This window comes from Chiloscyllium punctatum, chromosome 33 (genome assembly GCF_047496795.1).
Source record: "Chiloscyllium punctatum isolate Juve2018m chromosome 33, sChiPun1.3, whole genome shotgun sequence".
Lineage (NCBI taxonomy): Eukaryota > Metazoa > Chordata > Chondrichthyes > Orectolobiformes > Hemiscylliidae > Chiloscyllium > Chiloscyllium punctatum.
The window spans coordinates 6,017,036-6,040,072 of record NC_092771.1 but is presented as its reverse complement, the minus strand read 5'-3'; the positions used below and the strand labels follow the sequence as shown (position 1 = coordinate 6,040,072).

At 51.2% G+C, this 23,037-nt stretch overlaps 1 protein-coding gene across 1 annotated transcript in view; it reads left to right on the top strand.

Annotated features, from left to right (window-relative positions):
* LOC140458326 (stereocilin) overlaps nucleotides 1-22,820 on the top strand; it is a 65,607-nt gene extending 42,787 nt beyond the window's left edge. The window contains exons 17-28 of the mRNA XM_072552715.1: nucleotides 761-852; nucleotides 6,550-6,685; nucleotides 7,241-7,440; nucleotides 7,987-8,077; nucleotides 11,248-11,425; nucleotides 12,212-12,381; nucleotides 15,493-15,648; nucleotides 18,146-18,288; nucleotides 19,070-19,218; nucleotides 21,398-21,495; nucleotides 22,380-22,527; nucleotides 22,693-22,820. Of these exons, the coding sequence (XP_072408816.1) occupies nucleotides 761-852; nucleotides 6,550-6,685; nucleotides 7,241-7,440; nucleotides 7,987-8,077; nucleotides 11,248-11,425; nucleotides 12,212-12,381; nucleotides 15,493-15,648; nucleotides 18,146-18,288; nucleotides 19,070-19,218; nucleotides 21,398-21,495; nucleotides 22,380-22,527; nucleotides 22,693-22,787 (1,656 nt within the window). The 3' untranslated portion in view covers nucleotides 22,788-22,820. The remainder of the gene's footprint in view (nucleotides 1-760; nucleotides 853-6,549; nucleotides 6,686-7,240; nucleotides 7,441-7,986; nucleotides 8,078-11,247; nucleotides 11,426-12,211; nucleotides 12,382-15,492; nucleotides 15,649-18,145; nucleotides 18,289-19,069; nucleotides 19,219-21,397; nucleotides 21,496-22,379; nucleotides 22,528-22,692) is intronic.
* The last annotated feature ends 217 nt before the right edge of the window (nucleotides 22,821-23,037 follow it).

Below are 23,037 nucleotides of genomic sequence, written 5' to 3'. Positions count from 1 at the left end.
AATATAATGCGCATTTCTCCCAGCGATCAATCTCGCTGCACTCCCTCCAGTGCAAATACATCCTTCCTTAACCATCAAAACAAAAACTGTACTCAGTATTCCAAATCCTAACAGGATGGAGACACAAGGCCTGTTCTCCTTGGAACAGGAGGTTTTTAGATGTTGAAAAAGCTTATTTATAAATCAAATTACATAAGGAGTTTAATGGACTTGACGAGGGCAAATTGCTTCCAGTAACCAGAGAGACTCCGAGATTTCAGATCATTGTCAGAAATAAAACAGCAGGGTGCTAAGTTGCTTTAATGTTCTGATTTGGATCGTGCTGCCTGAAGGGATGGTGGAAACTAATTCAATAATTAATTTCTGAGTGAAATTGGTTCATTATTGGATTGCTGGGCTGTGGGAGAAGAGACGCTGAATGGTCTGATAAGGCACTTAGTTTCAAGTCTCACGTCTGAGAGTGCAGCACTCCCTCTGGCCTGCGCTGGAGGGTTAGTCCGTATGTGACACTCGGAGCTTTAAAGGGAGAATTTAACCCCAGTCTCTGGGGTTCGAGGCAGACGTATTACCTCCTCAGACCTGGGGGTACAAAGCCAATGGCTGTCAACTTCAGGAGGGGCTTGTAAAGGGCAGTCCAGCAATTTGATGCAGGTCCTGGTTACTTCCTCCCTGTCTCCCTCCAGGAATTTCTGACAATCCCTCTTTCCTTGTTGTGTCTCTTTCTAACCAAATGGCTTATCGTTATGCTTTACCTTTCCAGCGAAAATGCATTGTCAAGGAGCTAGATCTCAGGCCAGGAATCTCCCAGAACGATATTCTCCTCGTGGGTCTGGAGATGGTAGTCAATTTACCGTGAGTGGCTGTGCATTTTGTTCTCCCTTCTCGATGCCCTTTTACATCTCTGGACCTTTCTAACTCTGTCTCAATCATCTCTCAGACCCACACTGACACTGTCTCCACAATCTGCATCTTCCCAAGTAAACCTGTCCTCTCACAGATCCTTCCCACCCCATCGTACACTGACCAAGCTCCGTCTTGAAGCTGTGTTTGTGTCAGTATCACTAGTTTCTCATATGAAAGTGTTGGTGTTCAAACTGCTCCTCAGTGTGGGGACCATTGCTGCAAACCACCTTATTTATTGTACTTTATGATGTTGAATATGATCCACTCAGTGGTTATGGTGAAAAAGGTGTTGGCTTTCATGTGTGGCTGAGTTAGGAGAGAGCTTCAAGGTGGTTGTTGGTCTCAATGGGAAGGTTGGGCGAGGCAGTGATATATAAATGCAGACTTTCTAAAAACATATAGAACAGAGAACAGTACTCAGGAACAGGCCCTTCAGCCCATCTGGTCAGCACCAACCACGAAGCCATTCTAAACTAATCCCTTTTGCCTGCACGTGGTCCATATCCCTTTATTCCCTGCTGGTTCATGTGTCTGTCTAAATGCCTCTTAAATGTTGCTGTTGTCTCTGCTTCTACCACCTCCCTGGCAGATGTGTTCCAGACACCTACCACCCCCTGTGTAAAACACAAACTTGCTTTACAAACCTCTCATAAACATTACCATTCTCACATAAATCCCATGCCCCAAGTATTTGATATTTCCACTGTGTTTCCAACTCGAGCACATCTCAGTCACACACCATCTCCCCCACCCACCTGGAGTGGATGGTGTGATTAGGAGATCTGGGGAAAGGGGGGAGGGGCAGGGTGAGGTGTTTGGGGGGTATGTGTGGGGAGGGGCAGGGTGAGGTGTTGGGGGGTATGTGTGGGGAGGGGCAGGGTGAGGTGTTGGGGGGAATGTGTGGGGGAGGGGCAGGGTGAGGTGTTGGGGGGAATGTGTGGGGGAGGGGCAGGGTGAGGTGTTGGGGGGAATGTGTGGGGGAGGGGCAGGGTGAGGTGTTGGGGGGAATGTGTGGGGGAGGGGCAGGGTGAGGTGTTGGGGGGAATGTGTGGGGGAGGGGCAGGGTGAGGTGTTTGGGGGTATGTGTGGGGGAGGGGCAGGGAGAGGTGTTTGGGGGTATGTGTGGGGGAGGGGCAGGGTGAGGTGTTTGGGGGTATGTGTGCGGGAGGGGCAGGGAGAGGTGTTTGGGGGTATGTGTGGGGAGGGGCAGGGTGAGGTGTTTGGGGGTATGTGTGGGGAGGGGCAGGGTGAGGTGTTTGGGGGTATGTGTGGGGAGGGGCAGGGTGAGGTGTTTGGGGGTATGTGTGGGGAGGGGCAGGGTGAGGTGTTGGGGGGTATGTGTGGGGAGGGGCAGGGTGAGGTGTTGGGGGGTATGTGTGGGGAGGGGCAGGGTGAGGTGTTGGGGGGTATGTGTGGGGGAGGGGCAGGGTGAGGTGTTTGGGGGTATGTGTGGGGGAGGGGCAGGGTGAGGTGTTTGGGGGTATGTGTGGGGGAGGGGCAGGGTGAGGTGTTGGGGTATGTGTGGGGGAGGGGCAGGGTGAGGTGTTGGGGCAGTGTGGGGGAGGGGCAGGGAGAGGTGTTTGGGGGTGTGTGGGGGAGGGGCAGGGTGAGGTGTTTGGGGGTGTGTGGGGGAGGGGCAGGGTGAGGTGTTTGGGGGTGTGTTGGGGAGGGGCAGGGTGAGGTGTTTGGGGGTGTGTTGGGGAGGGGCAGGGTGAGGTGTTTGGGGGTGTGTTGGGGAGGGGCAGGGTGAGGTGTTTGGGGGTGTGTTGGGGAGGGGCAGGGTGAGGTGTTTGGGGGTAGGGTGGGGGAGGGGCAGAGTGAGGAGTTTGGGGGTAGGGTGGGGGAGGGGCAGGGTGAGGTGTTTGGGAGTGTTGGGGAGGGGCAGGAAGAGGTGTTTGGGGGTGGGAGGAGGGGCATGGTGAGGTGTTTGGGTGTGTTAGGGAGGGGCACAGTGAGGTGTTTGAAGGTGTGGAGGACGGGCAGGGTGAGGTGTGGTGTGGTGGGGGAGAGGCAGTGTGAGGTGTTTGGGGGTGTGTGGAGGAAGTCCAGGGTAAGGTGTTTGGGGGTGGGGTGGGGGAGGGGCAGGGTGAGGTGTTAGGGTGTGTTGGGGAGGGGCAGAATGAGGTGTTTGGGGGTGTGTGGAGGAGGGGTGGGGTGGGGTGATGGAGAGGCAGGGTGAGGTGTTTGGGGATGTAGAGGAGGGGCAGGGTGAGGTGTTTTGGTGTATTGGTGAGGGATAGGGTGAGGTATTTGGGGGTGTGTGGGGTATGGACACAGTGAGGTTTTTGAGGGTGTGTGGGGTAGGGGCATGGGGAGGTGTTTGGGGTGTGTTGGGTAGGGGCAGGGAAAGGTGTGTGGGGGAGGGGCAGGGTGAGATTTTTTGGGGAGGGATGGGGAGTGGCAGAATGAGATGTTTGGGTGTGTTAGGGAGGGGCAGGGTGAGATGTTTTGGGGTTGGGGTGGTGGAGGGGCAGGCTGACGTGTTTGGGTGTGTTGGGGAGGGGCAGGGTGAAGTGTTTAGGGTGTGTTAGGGAGGGGCAGCGTGAGGTGCTGGGAAGGGGCAGGGTAAAGTGTTTCAGTGTGTGGGGTAGGGGCAGGGTGAGGTGTTTGGGTGCGTTGGGGAGGGGCAGTGTGAGGTGTTTGGGGGTGTATGGAGGAGTGGTGGGGTGTGTTGGGGAGGGGCAGAGTGAGGTGTTTGGGTGTGTGGAGGGAGGGGCAGGGTGGGGTGCATGGAGGAGGGGCAGGTTGAGGTGTTTGCGGCTGCGGTGGGGGAGAGGCAGGGTGAGGTGTTTGGGGGTGTGTTGGGGAGGGGCAAGGTGAGGTGTTTGGGGGTGTTAGGGAGGGGCAGGGTGAGGTGTTGGGTTTGTTGGGGAGGGGCAGGGCGAGGTGTTTTAGGTTTGTTGGGGAGGGGCAGGGTGAGCTGTTTGGGTGTGTGTGGAGGAGGGGCAGGGTGAGGTGTTTGAGGGTGTGTTAGGGACGGACAGGGTGAGGGGTTTGGGGATGTGTGGAGGAGGGGCAGAGGGAGGTGTTTAGGGGAGGGGCAGGGTGAGGTTTCTTTGGGGGAGGGTTGGGAAGGGGCAGGTTGAGATGTTAGGGTGTGTTGGGGAGTGGCAGGGTGGGGTGGTGGAGGGGCCGGGTGAGGTGTTTGGGGTTGGAGTGGGGGAGGGACAGGGTGAGGTGTTTAGGTGTGTTGGGGAGGGGCCGGGTGAGATGTTTGGGTGTGTTGGGGAGGGGCAGGGTGAGGTGTTTGGGTGTGTTGGGGAGGGGCAGGGTGAGGTGTTTGGGGTGTGTTGTAGAGGGGCAGGGTGAGGTGTTTGGGGGTGTGTGGAGGAGGGGCAGGGTGAGGTGTTTGGGGGTGTGTGGAGGAGGGGCAGGGTGAGGTGTTTGGGTGTGTTGGGGAGGGGCAGGGTGAGGTGTTTGGGTGTGATGGGGAGGGGCAGGGTGAGGTGTTTGGGGGTGTGTGGAGGAGGGGCAGGGTGAGGTGTTTGGGGGTGGGGTGGGGTGTGGGAGGGCCAGGGTGAGGTGTTTGGGAGTGTGTGGAGGAGGGGCAGGGTGAGGTGTTTGGGAGTGTGTGGAGGAGGGGCAGGGTGAGGTGTTTGGGAGTGTGTGGAGGAGGGGCAGGGTGAGGTGTTTGGGGATGTGTGGAGGAGGGGCAGGGTGAGGTGTTTGGGGGTGTGTGGAGGAGGGGCAGGGTGAGGTGTTTGGGGATGTGTGGAGGAGGGGCAGGGTGAGGTGTTTGGGGGTGTGTGGAGGAGGGGCAGTGAAAGGTGTTTGGGTGTGTTGGGGAGGGGCAGGGTGAGGTGTTTGGGGGTGTGTGGGGTAGGGGCAGGGTGAGGTGTTGGGGAGGGGCAGGGTGAGGTGTTTCGGTGTGTGTGGAGTAGGGGCAGGGTGAGGTGTTTGGGGGTGGGGTGGTGGAGGGGCCGGGTGAGGTGTTTCAGGGTGTGTGGGGTAGGGGCAGGGTGAGGTGTTTGGGGATGTGTGGAGGAGGGGCAGGGTGAGGTGTTTGGGGATGTGTGGAGGAGGGGCAGGGTGAGGTGTTTGGGAGTGTGTGGAGGAGGGGCAGTGAAAGGTGTTTGGGTGTGTTGGGGAGGGGCAGGGTGAGGTGTTGGGGAGGGGCAGGGTGAGGTGTTTCGGTGTGTGTGGAGTAGGGGCAGGGTGAGGTGTTTGGGGGTGGGGTGGTGGAGGGGCCGGGTGAGGTGTTTCAGGGTGTGTGGGGTAGGGGCAGGGTGAGGTGTTGGGGAGGGGCAGGGTGAGGTGTTTCGGTGTGTGTGGAGTAGGGGCAGGGTGAGGTGTTTGGGTGTTTCGGGGAGGGGCAGGGTGAGTTGTCGGGGAGGGGTAAGGTGAGGTTTTTGAGGGTGTGTGGTGTAGGGGCAGGGTGTGGTGTTTGGGGGTGGGGTGGGATGGGATGGGGTAGGGGCAGGGAGAGGTGTTTGGTGGTGGGGTGTGGGAGGGGCAGGGTGAGGTGTTTGGGGTTGGGGTGTGGGTGAGGGGTCGGGTGAGGTGTGTGGGTATGGGTGAGGGGCAGGGTGAGGTGGTTGGGGGTGGGGTGGGGTGTGGGAGGGCCAGGGTGAGGTGTTTGGGGATGTGTGGAGGAGGGGCAGGGTGAGGTGTTTGGGGGTGTGTGGAGGAGGGGCAGGGTGAGGTGTTTGGGGGTGTGTGGAGGAGGGGCAGGGTGAGGTGTTTGGGGATGTGTGGAGGAGGGGCAGGGTGAGGTGTTTGGGGATGTGTGGAGGAGGGGCAGTGAAAGGTGTTTGGGTGTGTTGGGGAGGGGCAGGGTGAGGTGTTTGGGGGTGTGTGGGGTAGGGGCAGGGTGAGGTGTTGGGGAGGGGCAGGGTGAGGTGTTTCGGTGTGTGTGGAGTAGGGGCAGGGTGAGGTGTTTGGGGGTGGGGTGGTGGAGGGGCCGGGTGAGGTGTTTCAGGGTGTGTGGGGTAGGGGCAGGGTGAGGTGTTGGGGAGGGGCAGGGTGAGGTGTTTCGGTGTGTGTGGAGTAGGGGCAGGGTGAGGTGTTTGGGTGTTTCGGGGAGGGGCAGGGTGAGTTGTCGGGGAGGGGTAAGGTGAGGTTTTTGAGGGTGTGTGGTGTAGGGGCAGGGTGTGGTGTTTGGGGGTGGGGTGGGATGGGATGGGGTAGGGGCAGGGAGAGGTGTTTGGTGGTGGGGTGTGGGAGGGGCAGGGTGAGGTGTTTGGGGTTGGGGTGTGGGTGAGGGGTCGGGTGAGGTGCGTGGGTATGGGTGAGGGGCAGGGTGAGGTGTTTGGGGGTGGGGTGGGGTGTGGGAGGGCCAGGGTGAGGTGTTTGGGGGTGGGGTGGGGGAGGGGCAGGGTGAGGTGTTTGGAGGGGGGCAGAGTGATTGACTCTGTCTCCTGCCCCACAGCCTGGGGTCTGCACCCGGAGGGTCAATTTGGATGCTGTAGTCCAGGCAACAAAGTGGGTCTGGAACCCATAGCCTCTGACTCTGAGGCAGGCATACTATCCATTAACACCCAGACACTGGGCAGCTTGTCAAATCCAGAGGGCCCTGTCGAGCCAGGCTCGGCATTGGCCCTGGTTAGCACAAGATGGTCCCTGCACAGCTGGATGTACTGACTCACCCAGATGCAGGCTCCAATCACAGCTAACAGAATCCCTCTCTCTCTGCCTCCATGGTCTCAGCCTGAAATTCTTCACCAGTTTTCCGAATGACTCCATACGAACCATCCTGGATCATGTGACAAGACGTACCAGCCGTCTGCTCACCCTGCTGCCTCATAAACGCAGCTTTCTGGCCGAAAAGGCTCTGCAGCTTCTGGTAAGTTCCTCTCATCCCCTCCTTCCTGGAAGCATTGTTGACTGCTTTCGCTGTGCTTTATCCCACTTCTGCCCCCCTCTCAGTATCTTCTGGTAGAGTCAGTGATGGGGGAGAGTGTGGGAGAAATGGGTAACTCTTCTGTTCTTGTGTCAAGATTAGGGCAGCATGGTGGTTCAGTGGTTAGCACTGCTGCCTCACAGCGGCAAGGACCTGGGTTCAATTCCAGCCTTGGGTGACTATGGAGTTTGCACGTTCTCCCCGTGTCTGCGTGGGTTTCCTCCGGGTGCTCCGGTTTCCTCCCACAATCCAAAAAATGTGCCGGTTAAGTGAAATGGCCACGCTAAATTGTGCATAGTGTTCAGGGATGTGTTGGTTGGGTGCGTTAGTCAGGGGTTAAATGTAGGGGAATGGGTCTGGGTGGGTTATTCTTCGGAGGGTCAGTGTGGAGCCGTTGGGCTGAAAGGCTTGTTTCCACACTGTAGGGATATTCTATGATCAATTTATGCTGCTGGATATTTGAACCTTTGATTAAAATGTCTGTTCGCTCATTGACAGGGGATTGGGCCGAGTGATGAAATTTCAGGAGAGACTTTGGATAGCCTGGGCCCCCTGGTTGCCTTTATTGATGAAACATTGATCAAACAAATCAACCCCCAGGAGCTGGTGCAACGGCTGGATGAGGTGAAAGGTTACTGTATCCCTGAGGAAAATAAGAACGCGTTTGGTTGGATGTTGACCAGGAGTGAGATGCTGGGGTAGGTGACTCAGAAAAATTAAATTGAAATGTGAGCAGTCACTGAGAGCATGGATCACAGCTGCCGGAGTCTGTGAAGGAGGCTCATGTCCAAGGAGACTCTCAGTCTTTGGTTTTCAAGTCCATTGCTGAGGCCAACACTGCAACAACATGCATTTACATAGCACCTCTTACACCTTGAGCAGCCTTTGAGGACTGGGTTCTCAACTGTGACTGAGCCCCATGTCACTATATTAGGACAGGTGACCAGAGGCTTAGTCAATGGGATTTTATGGAGAGTAGCCTAATGAAGGAAAGAGGGATGGGGAGAGTTTTGGGAGAGGATTCTCGGGCTGGGGTGCAGGCACCTGAAGGCATGTCCACCAAAGATGGAGTTTTTAAAATCGGAGAGAGTGCAAGGTGCTGGAATTGGAGGAGTGCACGGAACCTGGAGGGTTGTAGCGACAAGAGGAGGCTATAGAGGTATGGAGGGGTGTAGGGGCTGGAGGAGCTAACAGATGGAAAGATTTGAACCCAGACCCTGACACTATTGTGTTTTGTTTTGTAGGGCTGCTCCTGGCTGGACTGTGCAGCAGATGGAGTCTGTGGGGAGACTTGTCTTCATCCTCTCACCTGATGATATTCACAAACTACCAAAGGTAGAGGTCACCTAAGCCTGGCTCCCTGGAATAGGAAGGATAAAAATGGTTTGATTTTAAGCTGAATTTCAGCTCTTTCAGTAAATGTGTCCAATGCACCAACTTCAACAATTACTCCCTCGCCACCATGTGTGGTGGCAGCGTTTGTGCCATCTTTTTTAAAATATGGAATATGGGCATCAATGCCATACCAGCCTTTATTGCCCATCCCTAATTGCCCAGAGGGCAATTAAGAATCACCCACATTGCTGTAGGTCTAGAGTCACATGTAGGCCAGACGAGGTAAGGATGAGACAAAAGAACTGCAAATGCTGGAATCCAAGGTAGACAAGCAGGAGGCTGGAAGAACACAACAAGCCAGGCAGCATCAGGAGGTGGTGAAGTCAACGTTTCAGGTGTAACCCTTCTTCAGGACTGGGGGTGGGTGTAAGGGGAACACCCTAACACCCATCCCCGGGCCTGAAGAAGGGTTACACCTGAAACGTTGACTTCACCACCTCCTGATGCTGCCAGACCAGGTAATGATGGGAGGAGAGAGTGTGAGTGAACCAGGTGAGTTTCTGTGACCCTCAGTCAAGGTTATATGGTTCCCATCAATCTAGCTTTTAATTTCAAATTTCACCATCTGCCCTGGTGGGGTTTGAACCCATGCCAACCCAGAACATCAGCCTGGGGTTTTGGATTATTCATCCAGTTATATTACCACTACATCATTCACTGCAGTAACTCGCCAAGGCTCCACTGATAGCACTTTCTATGACCTCTACCAACTAGGCCAGAGGATAGATAGAACACCATCCCCTGTGATTTCCCCTCCATGCCACTCACCACACTGACTTGGAAATATATCACCGTCCCTTCAGTGTCACTGGGTCACAATCCTAGAACTCTCTTCCTCGTGAAAATCTCCTGAGTACCAGAAATCAATGGGCTGCTCACTCATTAGAGAGTGAGAGAGAGAGAGTGATGACTGGTGATGAGGTTAACCTCTGGTCACCATGCCTCAGGCAATGCAGGAATTGAACGCGCACTGACAGTGTCCCTCTGCATTACAAAGCAGCCATCCAATTAAGGTTTAAGGTGAGATGGGGAAGATTTACAAGGAATCTAAGGAGTAACGTATTCACACAAAGGGTGGTATGCGTATGGAATGAGGAAGAGGTGGAGGCTGGTACAATTACAAAATTTAAAAGGCATCTGGATGGGTTTATGAATAGAAAAGATTTAGATGGATATGGGCCAGATGTTGGCAAATGGGACTAAAATTATTTAGGATACCTGGTCAGCATGGACGGGTTGGACCAAAGGCTCTGTTTCTGTGCCGAACATCTCTGACTCTATAACTGACTGAGCTAACCTAGGGAGGAGAAAGGGAGCACTGCAGATGCTGGGGATCAGAGTCAAAGAGTGTGGTGCTGGAAAAGCACAGCCAGTCAGGCAGCATCCGAGCAGCAGGAGAGTTGATGTTTTGACCGTGAGCTCTTCATTCCTGAGCTAACCTAGTCCTAACAGCACTGTGACTGTACCTAACCTCCATAGTATCTAATGGTTCAAGAAGGCAGCTCAACACGGCCGACTCGCAGGCAATTTTAAAAAGTTTTTCATTGTGTATTTGTGAGCAGCCCGATGGCAACTGTTTGAACTCTGGGTATGAGCAATACCGACAGAGGTCTGAGGACTGCTGCAAGGGCAGATTGCCTGTGTCTCTTTCTCTCTCTCTCTGCCTGCGCTCCTTCAAGATGCTTTTTAAAGCTTATCTATTTGACAAAACATTTGGTTATCTTCACACCATACTCAGTGTTAGATTTTGTTTGATAATTGCTGCTGTGAACGAGGGTGATTTTTTAACAATAAAGGCAGGATTTTATGGCAAGTTAATGCTGCTTTAGGAAATGAGCTTAAAATCCCTTGCAGTGGCATTTGGTAGGTGTGTGGGTTTGCTTCAAACAAAGGCACCCCAGGGTTTATTTTTAGTGTGATCCATGTTGGATTTGGCTGGCACCTGGTTTGGTGGGGCCACAGTTTGTTTTTAGGCCCTGGAAGTTATTTCCTACCCTGATTGATACCCATCAGAAACCACCTTGCGTGTGACTACTTCCCCCTATATGTAACTTCCTCCCAATACCCTCCTCCCCTTTGGATCAGCCAAGGCTCTGACTCGCCCTCTTAGCGAGTCAATAGTTTGTAAGTTCAATTCCACACTCCAGAGATTTGAGCTCAATATTCAGATTGAAACTCCCAGAGCAGTCCTGAGGGAGTGCTGCATTGTCGGAGGTTCAGTACTGAGGGAGCACAGCTCTTTCAGTGGGTCAGTGCTGAGGGAGTGCTGCACTGTCAGAGGGTCAGTGCTGAGGGAGTGCTGCACTGTCAGAGGGTTAGTACTGAGAGAGTGCCGCACTGTCAGAGGGTTGGTACTGAGGGAGTGCCACACTCTCGGAGGGTTGGTGCTGAGGGAATGCCACACTCTCGGAGGGTTGGTGCTGAGGGAATGCCACAGTGTCAGAGGGTTAGTACTGAGGGAGTGCAGCACTGTCATAGGGGTTGGTACTGAGGGAGTGCCGTACTGTTAGAGACCTGACCAATATCTATTCTCTAAAATTGTTGCCAACAAAATATTATTATTTGGTCATGATCACATTGTGGATGTTGGGATCTTGCTGTGCGCAGGCTGCTTGCTATATTTTAAACTCTCCAAGAGTGGCTGCACATCATTCTCTGTGAAGAGCTTTGGGTTGTACTCTGGGAAATGCTCTGGAGATATCCACGTTCTTATTTTTAGATTTGAGGTTACCATAGTAACTGGTCTTCACTTCCAAAGGACTGGAATTTAAAGGGGGTTGATGGCCTGTGGTGTTATTGCTAGACTGTTAATCCAGAGACCCAGATAATATAGAGGGACTCAGCTTTGGATCCTGCTGTGATAGGTGTCAGTATGTGAATTCAATAAAAATCTAGAATTAAGACTCTAATTGTTGATTGTCAGGGGAAAACCCCATCTGGTTCACTATGTCCTTTAGGGAAGGAAACCTTGTCTAATTTGGCCTAGACTCCAGAGCCACAGCAACTCTCAACTGCTGTCTGGGCAATTAGGTTTGGGCCAATGATGCCCACACCCAGCGAAAGAATGAAAGAAGCAGCTATCCTTGACAGTTCCCTCTCTTTCCCAACAGGAGGTGCTGACAGCTGAAGTGGTGGAGCTGGCCCTCCTCAGTGAGGGCCGGTGGGGAGTGAGTGACATCGGCAGGGTCTGTCAGGAGCAGCAGAGTCAGTCTGCACACACAGCCCTCCTCAGCAAGCGGCTCAGCTTGGTAACCACAGCAATCAAGAGCATCACAAAGAAGCGAAGAGGTAAAGACGCAACCACTGTACCCCCCCGAAATGCTGAGACAGGCACGGTGCCTGTACCCGCCAGGGGCCCTGAGACAGGCGCAGTGCCTGTACCCGCCAAGGGCTCTGACACAGGCACGGTGCCTGTACCTGCCCAGGGGCCCTGAGACAGACACGGTGCCTGTACCCGCCCCGGGGCCCTGAGACAGACACGGTGCCTGTACCCGCCCCGGGGCCCTGAGATAGGTGCAGTGCCTGTACCCGCCAGGGGCCCTGAGACAGGCACGGTGCCTGTACCCGCCCAGGGGCCCTGAGACAGACACGGTGCCTGTACCCGCCCCGGGGCCCTGAGATAGGTGCAGTGCCTGTACCCGCCAGGGGCCCTGAGACAGGCACGGTGCCTGTACCCGCCCCGGGGCCCTGAGACAGGCACGGTGCCTGTACCCGCCCCGGGGCCCTGAGATAGGCGCAGTGCCTGTACCCGCCAGGGGCCCTGAGATAGGTGCAGTGCCTGTACCCGCCAGGGGCCCTGAGACAGGCACGGTGCCTGTACCCGCCCCGGGGCCCTGAGATAGGTGCAGTGCCTGTACCCGACAGAGGCCCTGAGACAGGCACGGTGCTGTACCCCTCCCACCCCGGCAATAGATTTCCAAGTCAGGATGGTGAGTGGCTCGGAGGGGAACTTGCAGGGAATGGTGTTCCCATGTATCTGTTGCCCTTGTCCTTCTGGATGGCAGTGGTTTTTAAGGTAGTGCCTAGGAAATCTTGAGACATGAAAAGCTGATATTCCCTGTGCTCCCTGTGTAGATGGTATCCCAAACTGCATTGACATCAGAGCCACATTTCCAATGGCCTGGAGCAGCAGTCAGCTTGCTGCTATGGCTGACAATGAATTTGCCGACTGTTTGGAAATTCTCACTCGCGATCGGGATCTGTCGGCAGAGCACCTGAAAATCCTGCTCACAAAGACCAAGCAGGTAAGTGGAGAAACCACAGAATCTAGCAGTAGCTCAGAATCCATACTAACAGGGGATTGAACAGGAGGAACAGGCCATGCAGCTTCTTTAACCAGTCCTACCCCCACCAAACTCTCCCAAACCTTCACCCCCCCAAACATTCAATCAACTTTGTAGCTTTTTTAATTTAATCATTTGTGGGAGGTGGGCATCTCTAGCTGGCCCAGCATTTATTGCCCGTCCATTGTTGTCCCTTGAGAAGGTGGGAGTGAGCTGCCTTCTTGAACCGCTGCAGTCCATGTGCTGTAGGTAGACCCACAATGCCCTTAGGGAGGGAATTCCAGGATTGTGAACCAGCGACACTGAAGGAATGGTGATTTATTTCCAAGTCAGGATGGTGAGGGGTTTGGAGGGGAACTCGTAGGGGGTGGTGTTCTCATGTATCTACTGCCCTTGTCCTTCTAAATGGAAATGGCTGTGTGTTTGGAAGGTGCTGGCTGAGGATCTTTGGTGATCCTTTGGCTGATCTGATTGCAATCTTATCTCCACTTTCCCAGTATCCTTTGAATAATCAAAAATAAGATAATGTTTATTTGATTGTGGTCTGAACACCACTCTATCCCCTGCCATCTCCCTATACGCACATGTGTGTATATATATATGTATATATTTTACACACACACATACCCACCCACCAGCGATAATGGTGGGAGTTGACCCTGTATCCTGAGTGTGTTAGCCTGGATCTCTTGAACCCAGGTACTTTACTAATAACTCAGTGTTTCCTCTTCATTGAGGTCCTTGGTGGAGGAAGCAAGTTTTGAAAGGTAGATGTGGAGGAGCTTTGCAGTGAATGTGAGAGTCTCAATCGCAATCAAGGTCAATGTGCTAAAGGTTGCTGGGTGAGGGGAGGGGGAATGTGCCCTTACTTGACAGAGAATGTAATTGCATTGGGGGTAGCTCAGCGAAAGGACACTGGATTAATTCCAGAGATGAAAAAATGGTCTTGAGGAAAGATTGAGCAGTTTAGGCCTGTACTCTGGAGTTTAGGAGAATGAAATGAAATCTAATTGAGGTCTGTAAGATGCTAATGGAGATAGAGAGGATGTTTCCTCATGTGCGGCAATCCACAACTAGAGGTTATAGTCTTAAGATAAGGGGTGGCAGATCTAAAAACGATAGGGAGAAATTACTTCTCTCAAAAGGTCGTGAATCTGTGGAACTCATTCCCTGAGACTACAGTTGATGCCGGGACTTTGTGTATATTTAAGGAGGTGACAAACAGGTTTTTAATTAGTGCTGGATTGGAGGGTTATGGAGACTGGGGCAAGAAAGTGGAGTTGAGGCCGAGACGAGATCAGCCTCCACTGGCAGAGCAGCAACGATGGGCTGAATGGCCTAATGCTGCTCCTAATGTTTATGAACCAAGCAAGGGAGGACATGAGGCAGGAGCAGAGTTTGGCCATCTGCTGACTCGAACGTGCTCCATTACTTGCTAAGACTGTGACGTTGCTCCCCGCTCCTGCACTCACTCATCCTGGCATCATTATCATGTACTCATGGCTCTGTGTTGGTCACCGGGTCAGCGCTGTGGCTGTGACAGTGAGATTGAGAGATTTCACTGTTCGTGCAACGTGTCCAATTTCTTGGAACCAAAAGCGCAAATATTGACTTTTCAAAATGACAGGAAGTCCAATTTGAATCCATTATCCTGTGATTCCTGGTGATAAACTGGCGACAGTGATCCTCAGGAATGTCGAGATAGGAACATTTCCAGCGAAACCCTTCTCTCTCCCCTTAAGGGAGAGGCTCCATTTATCAGACAGCCATTGGCTGTTTTGTGTCAAGGGGCCTTAAAGAGGAGGAATGTTTACTCAAAATGTTGTGCTTTAGCTCTAGCAGTTTATATTCCTAAAGTACTGAATAGTTTCATTTTAAGAAGCAGCAGGTAATCTTTTCTTTAACTGGGGCCTAATGGATTTCCGGTGTAGCACAAACCCGGAATAGTGTTAGCCAAACAGAGATCCGATGGATGATACTGAGTGAACATTGTAACAGTTGGGAAAGGTCAGTGCTACCCAACCAGGAGCAACTCCATTGACTCCAGTCCATGTCGGAACCAATATCCCAGCTGCTACCTTCGTTGTGCCTCATGGGCACAGAACCCAGTGGAACCCAGTTCTGTCTGGCTCACCTCACTCAGGGGGTAGATTGGTCTTTGAGGGGCTGCAATGAACACTTACCAGGAAAACCAAGGGTCACTGTCCTAGGGCAAGTTGCATGGAACATAGAACATAGAACATTACAGCGCAATACAGGACTTGCAGAGTTTCCTCGGATATTCAAGGTGAATGCATTTCAGTTAACAGAGGTGTTTAAATTACTAAAGGAGTAGATGCGAGGTGGATAGACAGAAGCTGTTTCCTCAGGCAGGTGTACCCCAAGGTAAGAGGGGGTCCAAAATGCTGATGCTTAAACCAGGCCATCCAGGAGCATCATCAAGAAACCCTTTCTCATGGAAAGGGGGATCAAAATCTCAAATTCTATCCATCTCTCCACCCGCAATTACAATGTGTTGCAGCTAAGGTGATCAGAAACCAACTCTAGAGGAATGATGCTGGAGATCAGCATCAATGGCCTATTGTTCCTACGTAAATTCCAAGTTAGTTTTAGGATTTTGAGGTGGAGATGCTGGAGTTGGACTGGGGTGGACGAGGTCAGAAGTCACACGACACCAGGTTCTAGTCCAAGCTTTCAGAGCACTGCTGCTTTGTCAGGTGAAACCAGGAGCAGTGCTCTGAAAGCTTGTGATTTCAAATAAACCTGTTGGACTATAACCTGGTGTTGTGTGACTTGTGGGATTTTGAAGCAGTGTCAATCGAGGACATAGTCAGTATACAGTCTCCAGATCAGGATGGGGGGAGTGACCCTGAATGGGAGATTAGTGCTGCTGAAAATATGTTGCTGGAAAAGCGCAGCAGGTCAGGCAGCATCCAAGGAGCAGGAGAATAGATGTTTCGGGCATGAGATTAGTGTTGCTGCCTTGCAAAAGCTGCCAGGGGGTTCGCAGTCATCAGGAGGTGCTGTTGATGAACTGGAAAGTGAAACTGATTCTTTTCTCTCTCTCCCCAGTTGTATGGCTCTCTAAGACTAATGAAACTGTGGCAGCTCCTACAGATGGGCCGCGCTGTCACCCAGCTCAGTGATCGAGATTTCCAAAACCTGGATCTCTCCGACTTGGCAGTTTTGGCCTTCCTGGGAGAGGTGGGCGAATGGAGTGAAAAACAGGTAGGGTTAACCTTCTCTTTTGCCCTCTCTCTTCCCATATCTCAGGAAGGAAATACTAGCCCTGGAGCGTGTTCAGAGGAGGTTCATGAGAATGAAAAGCTTAACGTATAAGGAACGTTTGAGGACTCTGAGTTTATACTTGATGGAGTTTAGAAGGATTGGGGGGGGGGGCTCTAATTGAAACTTACAGAATACTGAATGGTCTGGACAGAGTGGATATTGGGAAGATGTTTTCATTGGTTGGGGAGACTGGGACCCAAGGAAGGAGTCTCTCATAGTAAAGGGAAGACATTTTAGAAAGGAGATAAAGAGAAACTTCTTCAGCCAGGGAGTGGTGAATCTATGGAATTCATTGTCACAGAAGCTGTGAAGGCCACGCCATTGAGTGTATTTAAGATGGAAATAGATAGGTTCTTGAGCATCAAGGGTTATGGGGAGAAAGTGGGAGAATGGTTTTGAGAAACTTATCAGCCATGATTGCGGGGTGGAGCTGAATGACCTAATTTCTGCTCCTGACAGCACTCTTGTGTTTCAGTTAAAAGTGTTGAAAAATGTGGTGCTGGAAAAACACAGCAGGCCAGGCAGCATCCGAGGAGCAGGAGAATCGACGTTTCGGGCATAAGCCCTTCTTCAGGAAGGGCTTCTCCATTCCTGAAGAAGGGCTTATGCCTGAAACGTCGATTCTCCTGCTCCTCGGATGCTGCCTGGCCTGCTGTGTTTTTCCAGCACCACATTTTTCAACTCTGGTACTCCAGCATCTGCAGTCCTCACTTTATTTCAGTTAAAAGCCTTTGGGTCGAGATCTTAAACCAGGACTTGAGAAGCTACCCTGAGGGAGTGCTGCATTGTCAGCGGTCACTGTAAATCAGACTGAGATGTTTGACTGAGCCCCTGTCTGCCTGATCAAGTGGACGTTAAAAATGCTGCCCTGTTATTGAACAGACTTGAAGCTTTTCCTGGAGTCCTCACCAAAATTCCCTCCTGCAACCAACTTCACAAAGAAATCATGAAGTTGACCATTCATAGACTCCTAGAACTGTCCAAACAAAGCCCTTCAGCCCATTGAGTCTACACTGACAAGAAAATTTCTAAATCCAGCATATGGCCCACAGCTTTGAATGTTATAACATTACATGTGCTCATCCAAGTATTGTTTAAACGTTGTGATGTTTCCTGCCTCAACTCCCTTCCCAGGCAGTGTATTCCAGATCCTCCAACACCCTCTGGGTGAAAGCAATTTTTTTTTTCTCAAATCCCCTATAAACTTTCTGCCTTTCACTTTAAAATTATGCTCCCTTGTTATTGGCCCTTCGACTAAGGGAAGCAGCTGCTTTCTATCCCCCCTGTCATTGCCCTTCATCATCTTGCACACCTCTATCAGACTCCCCCCCCCCCCCCCCCCCCCCACAAACCATCTCTGCTGCAGATAAAACAACCCAAGCCTAACCAGCCTCTCCTCCTAGCTCCAGGTTGATCCTCGGATCTTGCTGCACTCGACATGACGGCTACATTTGCCTCGATTGCAGATGTTTCATTTCGAAGCTAATTAATTGGATTTGCAATGCTCCGAGCTGTTTGTGAGGGAGGTGATAAGCTGCTGTTTAGTTTCAGATCCTGCCTGACTGGAGCCAGGAGAAGGAACTGGATACAGTCCAGCCATTTCTGAGCTCCTGCTGCTGAGCAAGAATGGAAAGAAAGGGTTTGAATGGGACATTTCCATTGATACAACCCATGAAACCCTGTTGAGGTGTAGACCTCATTGTAAAGCAGGAAACCCAGCAGCCAGCTGGTGCACAGGGAGATCCCACAAACTCCAATGATGAGATATTTTGGTATTGGTTGAGGCATTAAATTTGGCCTGGATGTCAGGGAGACCTCCCCCACTGTTTTTCAGAGCAGCACCGTGGGATCATACCTGCCATCTGAAAGGGCGGAAGGATCAATGGATGTGAAGCTGGAAGGGCACAGCAGGTTAGACAGCATCCGAGGAGCAGAAACGTCAACATTTTGGGATGAAATCCTTCATCAGGATGAAGGGTTTTAGCCCAAAATGGTCTCTTTCCTGGTCTTCAGATGCTGCCTGCCCTTCCAGCTTCACATCTATTGAGTCCGACTTCATGTATCCACAGTCCTTACTGTCTCCAGGGTTGAAGGTTCCCTGGTTTATCACCTCAGCTGGAGGATGGTACCTCCGGCAATGCAGCACACCTGCAGCATGGCACTGAGAGAGTCATCCCCTGGATTGTGGGGTCATGTCCCAGGAGATGGACCTCCTGGCTCTATACTTCTCACCGAGGTGCAGCTGACAAAAACACCTCCTCCCGGCAGGAGCCGGCTTCAAGTCTCACGGTGACAGAGGTTATACACAGCTTTGGGTTTTAAACAAACTCGCAGAGGCAGCCCTTATGTCTCAAACTCAAATGCCAGCCCTTGCCTTCTCAGGGGGTGAAGCACAATGTTTGATCAGTTGAACACTGCACCTGCTTGTGTTTTCTAGAGAAGGGCAGGATTTAGCAGCTTCCTCCGACAGAGCGGGCAGTCCGTGTCAGAGCTCGATGCCACGACCCTCACCGCACTGGGATATTTGATCTGTGGGATGGCAGTCACGGAGATCGAGAGGATCAATCCTGAGGAGTTCAGGTCAGGAAGAAGGGAACAGCGGGGACCATGTTCCAATTCATCATTTCAACTTCAATTTCCTCACTGGTTGGAAGGGTGTTTTTTTTTGTTGTTCTTTTCAATCTTCCTTCCACGACTGTCTGCCGTCTGGGGTGAAGGGTCACTCAGCTGACAGAGCTGAAAGGGAAGTTTAACAGATTAACCCGTTCTCCACAAACTGAGGCTGGGATTGGGAGGGGCAGGTAAATACCAGACGCCCCACATTGTTCATGACTGCAACATCACATCCATCCCCTCTGGATCAGCACTGAACACACCAACCAAACTCTTCCTTTCCCTTGATCTGACACCAAGCTCCCATTGCCCTGTGGCAGTACACTGTTGCAGAATTGAACACTAACCACACTGGGAACAAAATATCCAATCCTGCTCCAGCAGTGTTTGATGGGGAACAGTTTAGAGGCAGCTTTACAATGTCTCTATCTCCATGGTGTCCCCGTCCTGGGAGTGTTTGACGGGGACTTTACTCTGTATCTAACCCTGTGCAGTCCCTGTCCTGGGAGTGGGGAACAGTAGAGGAAGTTTTTCTCTGTATCTAACCCCGTGCTGTCTCTGTCCTGGGAGTGTTTAATAAGGCACTGAAGCTTGAAAGTGAGATTTTAACCACTCCTCATACCCCTCACCTTGATTAGCTCTTAACAAAATGAGTAAAGTTTGATGTTGGTGAAATTTTAATTTGAGTGAATTAAAACAGGAAGATGCTGTGTCTGGCTGGCTCACAGGCTGCTTCTCTTCATTACAGTAAGGCCGTCTTGTTCCTTGGGGGTTTGAAGCTGAGTTGCTCTGAAGCCCAGCTGGAGGCCCTGGCCCATCTCACCACCCTGCCCCAGGCCTTCGGGCTGGTCAGCAACTGGGGCCCTGAAATCTTCACCGAAATTGGCTCCATTGCAGGTAATGGGATCAATGTCTTCATCCTATTGGGAATGGAGCCTGAGTTTGGGAAGGGCCCTGCTCAGTTCTCGTCATTGAGGGGGTGGCCAGGGCCTGGTAATAGAGTGAAGCTGCTTCCCTGATACTGGACGAAGCAGCGGGAATTTGAGGAGGAACAGGATAAAGCTTCATGTTGTCCATTTCAGACACCTGCCAGCTGGAATCTTATCCATTTCTCCTGTTGTGGAATGTGGATGTCATTGACAAGGCCAGCACTTGTTACTCATTCCTAATTGCCCATGAAATGGATGAAAGATTGATGGGGGGGATGAAGGAATGTAGAGTTGAGGTTAATATCACATCAATCATGCTTTTATTGTGTGGCCTGTTCCTCTTTCTGGAATGGATGATGGTGTGTTTGTGTGGATTGGTTGCTGGGCTGCAACAAGTTGAACTCTGACACTGTGTCATCAGGGTGATCTCACAAGGGGTAGTGGTAGTGGTATTACGTCTGGGCCAGGAGGCCCAGTTCAAGTCCCACCTACATCAGAGCTGTGTGTACTAACATCCATGAACAGGTTGCTGAGAAAATATCTACAAGACTTACCATGGTGAGGCCAACATTGGGAGGATTTGTCAGAGAGAAATGAGCTCTTTCTGAGCTGGTTTCTGCTGCTTCAGCCTCAAGTCCCACTGCTTTCTCAGTCTGAAATTGCTAAGGGCAAGCAACTATTTGAAAAAAATTTAAGGAGGAAACGGAACAGCTTGCATTTCATATCCTCTGGACATCCCAAAGTGATTTCCTTCGGTTACTTTGGAAATGATCATTTTGTTGCAACAGCCTATTGGTGACTTGAGACTTGGCAGGATGGGGGTTACTTGTTCACAAAACCCAGAAAGCTAGCACACATGGGCAGCAGGTAAACTGTACGGCCAATGGGCTGTTGGCCTTTATTTCAAGGGGGTTGGAGGGTAAGAATAGGGAACTTTACAAGATGCTGGGGAGACCATAGCTGGAGTTTTGGGAGTAGTTCTGGTTGCCTTATTTAAGAAGATGTATTAGTTTAGAAGAGGCAGTTCTGACAAGGATCATTAGAATGATCCCTAGTATGGAGGGGCTCTGATAAAGAGTTACTGCACTTGAAGAGCTAACTCTGCTTTCCTCCCACTGATGTTGCCAGACCTACTGAGTTCCTCCAGCAATTTCTGTTTTTGTTTCAGATCTCCAGCATCCACAGCTCTTTGTTTCATTATCCTGGTCTGGAGGGATGGTTTTATGAGCAAAAGCCAAACAGGTTGAGACTATTAACTAGAGTTTAGAAGAATGAGAGGTGATCTCATTAAAATGTATCAGATTCTTAAGGGGCTTGACAGGGTCAATGCTGAGAGGGTGCTCCCCCTCATGGGAGAGTCCAGGACCAGAGAGCACAGTCTCAAGATAAAGGGGCACCAATTTAAGACTGAGGTAAAGAGAGATTCCTTCTCTCAGAGGGTTGTGTGTCTTTGGAACTCCTTGCCACAGAGAGATCTGTGGGGGTAGAGTCCTTGTGTATATTTAAGACTGAGAAATTCTTGATCAGTTGAGGCATCAAGGGTTACAGAGGAAGGAAAATGGATGTGAGGAATGTTGGATCAGCCGTGGTGCTGTTGTGTGGCTGAGTTGGCTCAATGGGCTGAATGGCCTTATCCTGTCCTTACTTCAAATGGTTTATGGTGCATGGCAAGCACAGACACACAGACAGACAAACTGATACACACAGACAGATATGGACAGACACACAGACACACGCACACTGACACATAGACATAAAGAAGCAGACACACATACAGACACCATTCAGAGATACAGATGCACACACAGTCACAGACGCACACACTACACAGAGGGAGAGACACACTGACACGTAGACAGGCGCGCACACACAGACAAATAGACAGACAGACAGAGAGACACACACACACACTTCCAGCATAAGCTCTTCATCTCACACACACACACACACACACACACAAACAGATACACACACAGACACAGACGCAAAGACAGATAGTCAGACACACACGTACACAGACACACAGACATACACACACAGCCAATCTGATTTATGATGTTCATTGTTGTCAGTCCAGTTTATGGGCTGTGTGTTGTATGATACTATGCAGTGTCTGAGAAAACCCATTGGATCGTTTTCTCTCACAGCTGGACTACCTGATGTCACATTGTCATCGCTAGTGGAGCAACAGATTGAAGGTCTCACACCTTCAGCCATCTCGCTCATTGTCCCGAGCAAATTTGCAGTAAGTCTTCAAATGCTAAACTCGCTTTCCATTGCAATAACATTGGGTACAGAGAGCAAAAGAGGAAACTTGCATTTATTTAGCCCCTCGTTTGGTGATGTCAGGATACCACAAATTGCTTTACAGTCAATGAAGTCCTTTTGAAGAATTGTTGCTGTTGTATTGTAGGAAATGCAGTAGTTAGTCTAGCACACAGCAAGATCCACAATATGATAACATCTTTTAAGTGATGCTACACGTGAACAAAAATAGAGTGAAGCCGGGGTGGGTGGTGGTGGGGGGGGGGGGGGGTGCAGCCTGAGTTCACTATTCCAGAAAGTCATGGCCGATCTAACTCGGTTGTTTCCTGCCCTATTGCTGTATCGCCTGATTTCATTCATGCCCAACATTTCTCTCAACCTCCATGTTGAATGTACTCCATAACTGAGCTCTCTCAGGTGGGGAATTCTGAAGATTCTCAATCCTCTGAGAGAAGAAATTCCTCATCTCTGTACCAAATGGCTGATCCATTCATTGGTAACTTGCAAAAGATTGAGAGGTGGAGGTGACAGTGATTCTTTGACCTATACAGCATGTTGCTGCATTCCTGAAAAGGCAGTGAAAGCAGATTCATTAATAACTTCCCAATGGAAGTTGTATGCATTCTGGAAAGGGGAGAATATGCAGAATTATAGAGATAGAAGCAGGTGTGGGTATGGAAATAACTGGATAGATCTGTCAAACAGCCAGCATTGGAATCTGGGCTGAATGGTCTCTTTCCGTGCTGATTGATTGTGAGCTTCAAATTCCAAGTTGATAATCATCCCCAGTCATCCAGTCGCCTCCTACACCCTGTCTGGTGATGAATACACAAAAGGTTTCTCAGTTGTCTCTTCCCCCAATAGGTTGTATTCAATGCCGATCAGCTGTCATCCCTGAGCAGTGCCCAGGCATCCGCTGTGACCAGCAAACAGTACGAGAAGCTGAGCCCAGAGCAGAGGCGAGCTGTCAGCACTGCACAGTATGATGGGGAGATCCACCAGGAGCAGAGAGGTACATCTGAGTTAACAATTCACCGCTAGCTCAGGCACATCCTCTTTAAGCTCATTCTCACGATGTGGCCATTACTCCTTGCCAAAGCCAGTATCGTCGGTTGGTGGGGTTGGAGTGAGGAAGAAAGAATCTTGAGCTAAACATTACCTCTCTTTGAACTTTCAGGCAAGAATCATGCAGTGCTGTCAGCCTGGCCCCAGGTGGCTACCCTGTTCTTGGGTCTATCTATTACCTATCACCTCGTGGAGAATTGGACCTGAACACACTCAAGTTGGATTGACATCGGTTTTAGATCCGAGTATTTTATTTTTATTTGAAAGTAAATAAAAGTTGTGATTAAAGAGTTCAAAGGTTGATGTTTTTTTATTCACTGAATGTGTGTCTTGCCAGCTAACCCAGTGTTTATTGCCCATCCCTAATGGTCCTGGAGAAGGTGGCGATGAGGTGCTACCTTCAGCCTCTGTAGCCCTTGGGTAGAAGGAGCACCCACAGTGCTGCAGGGGTGCCCCA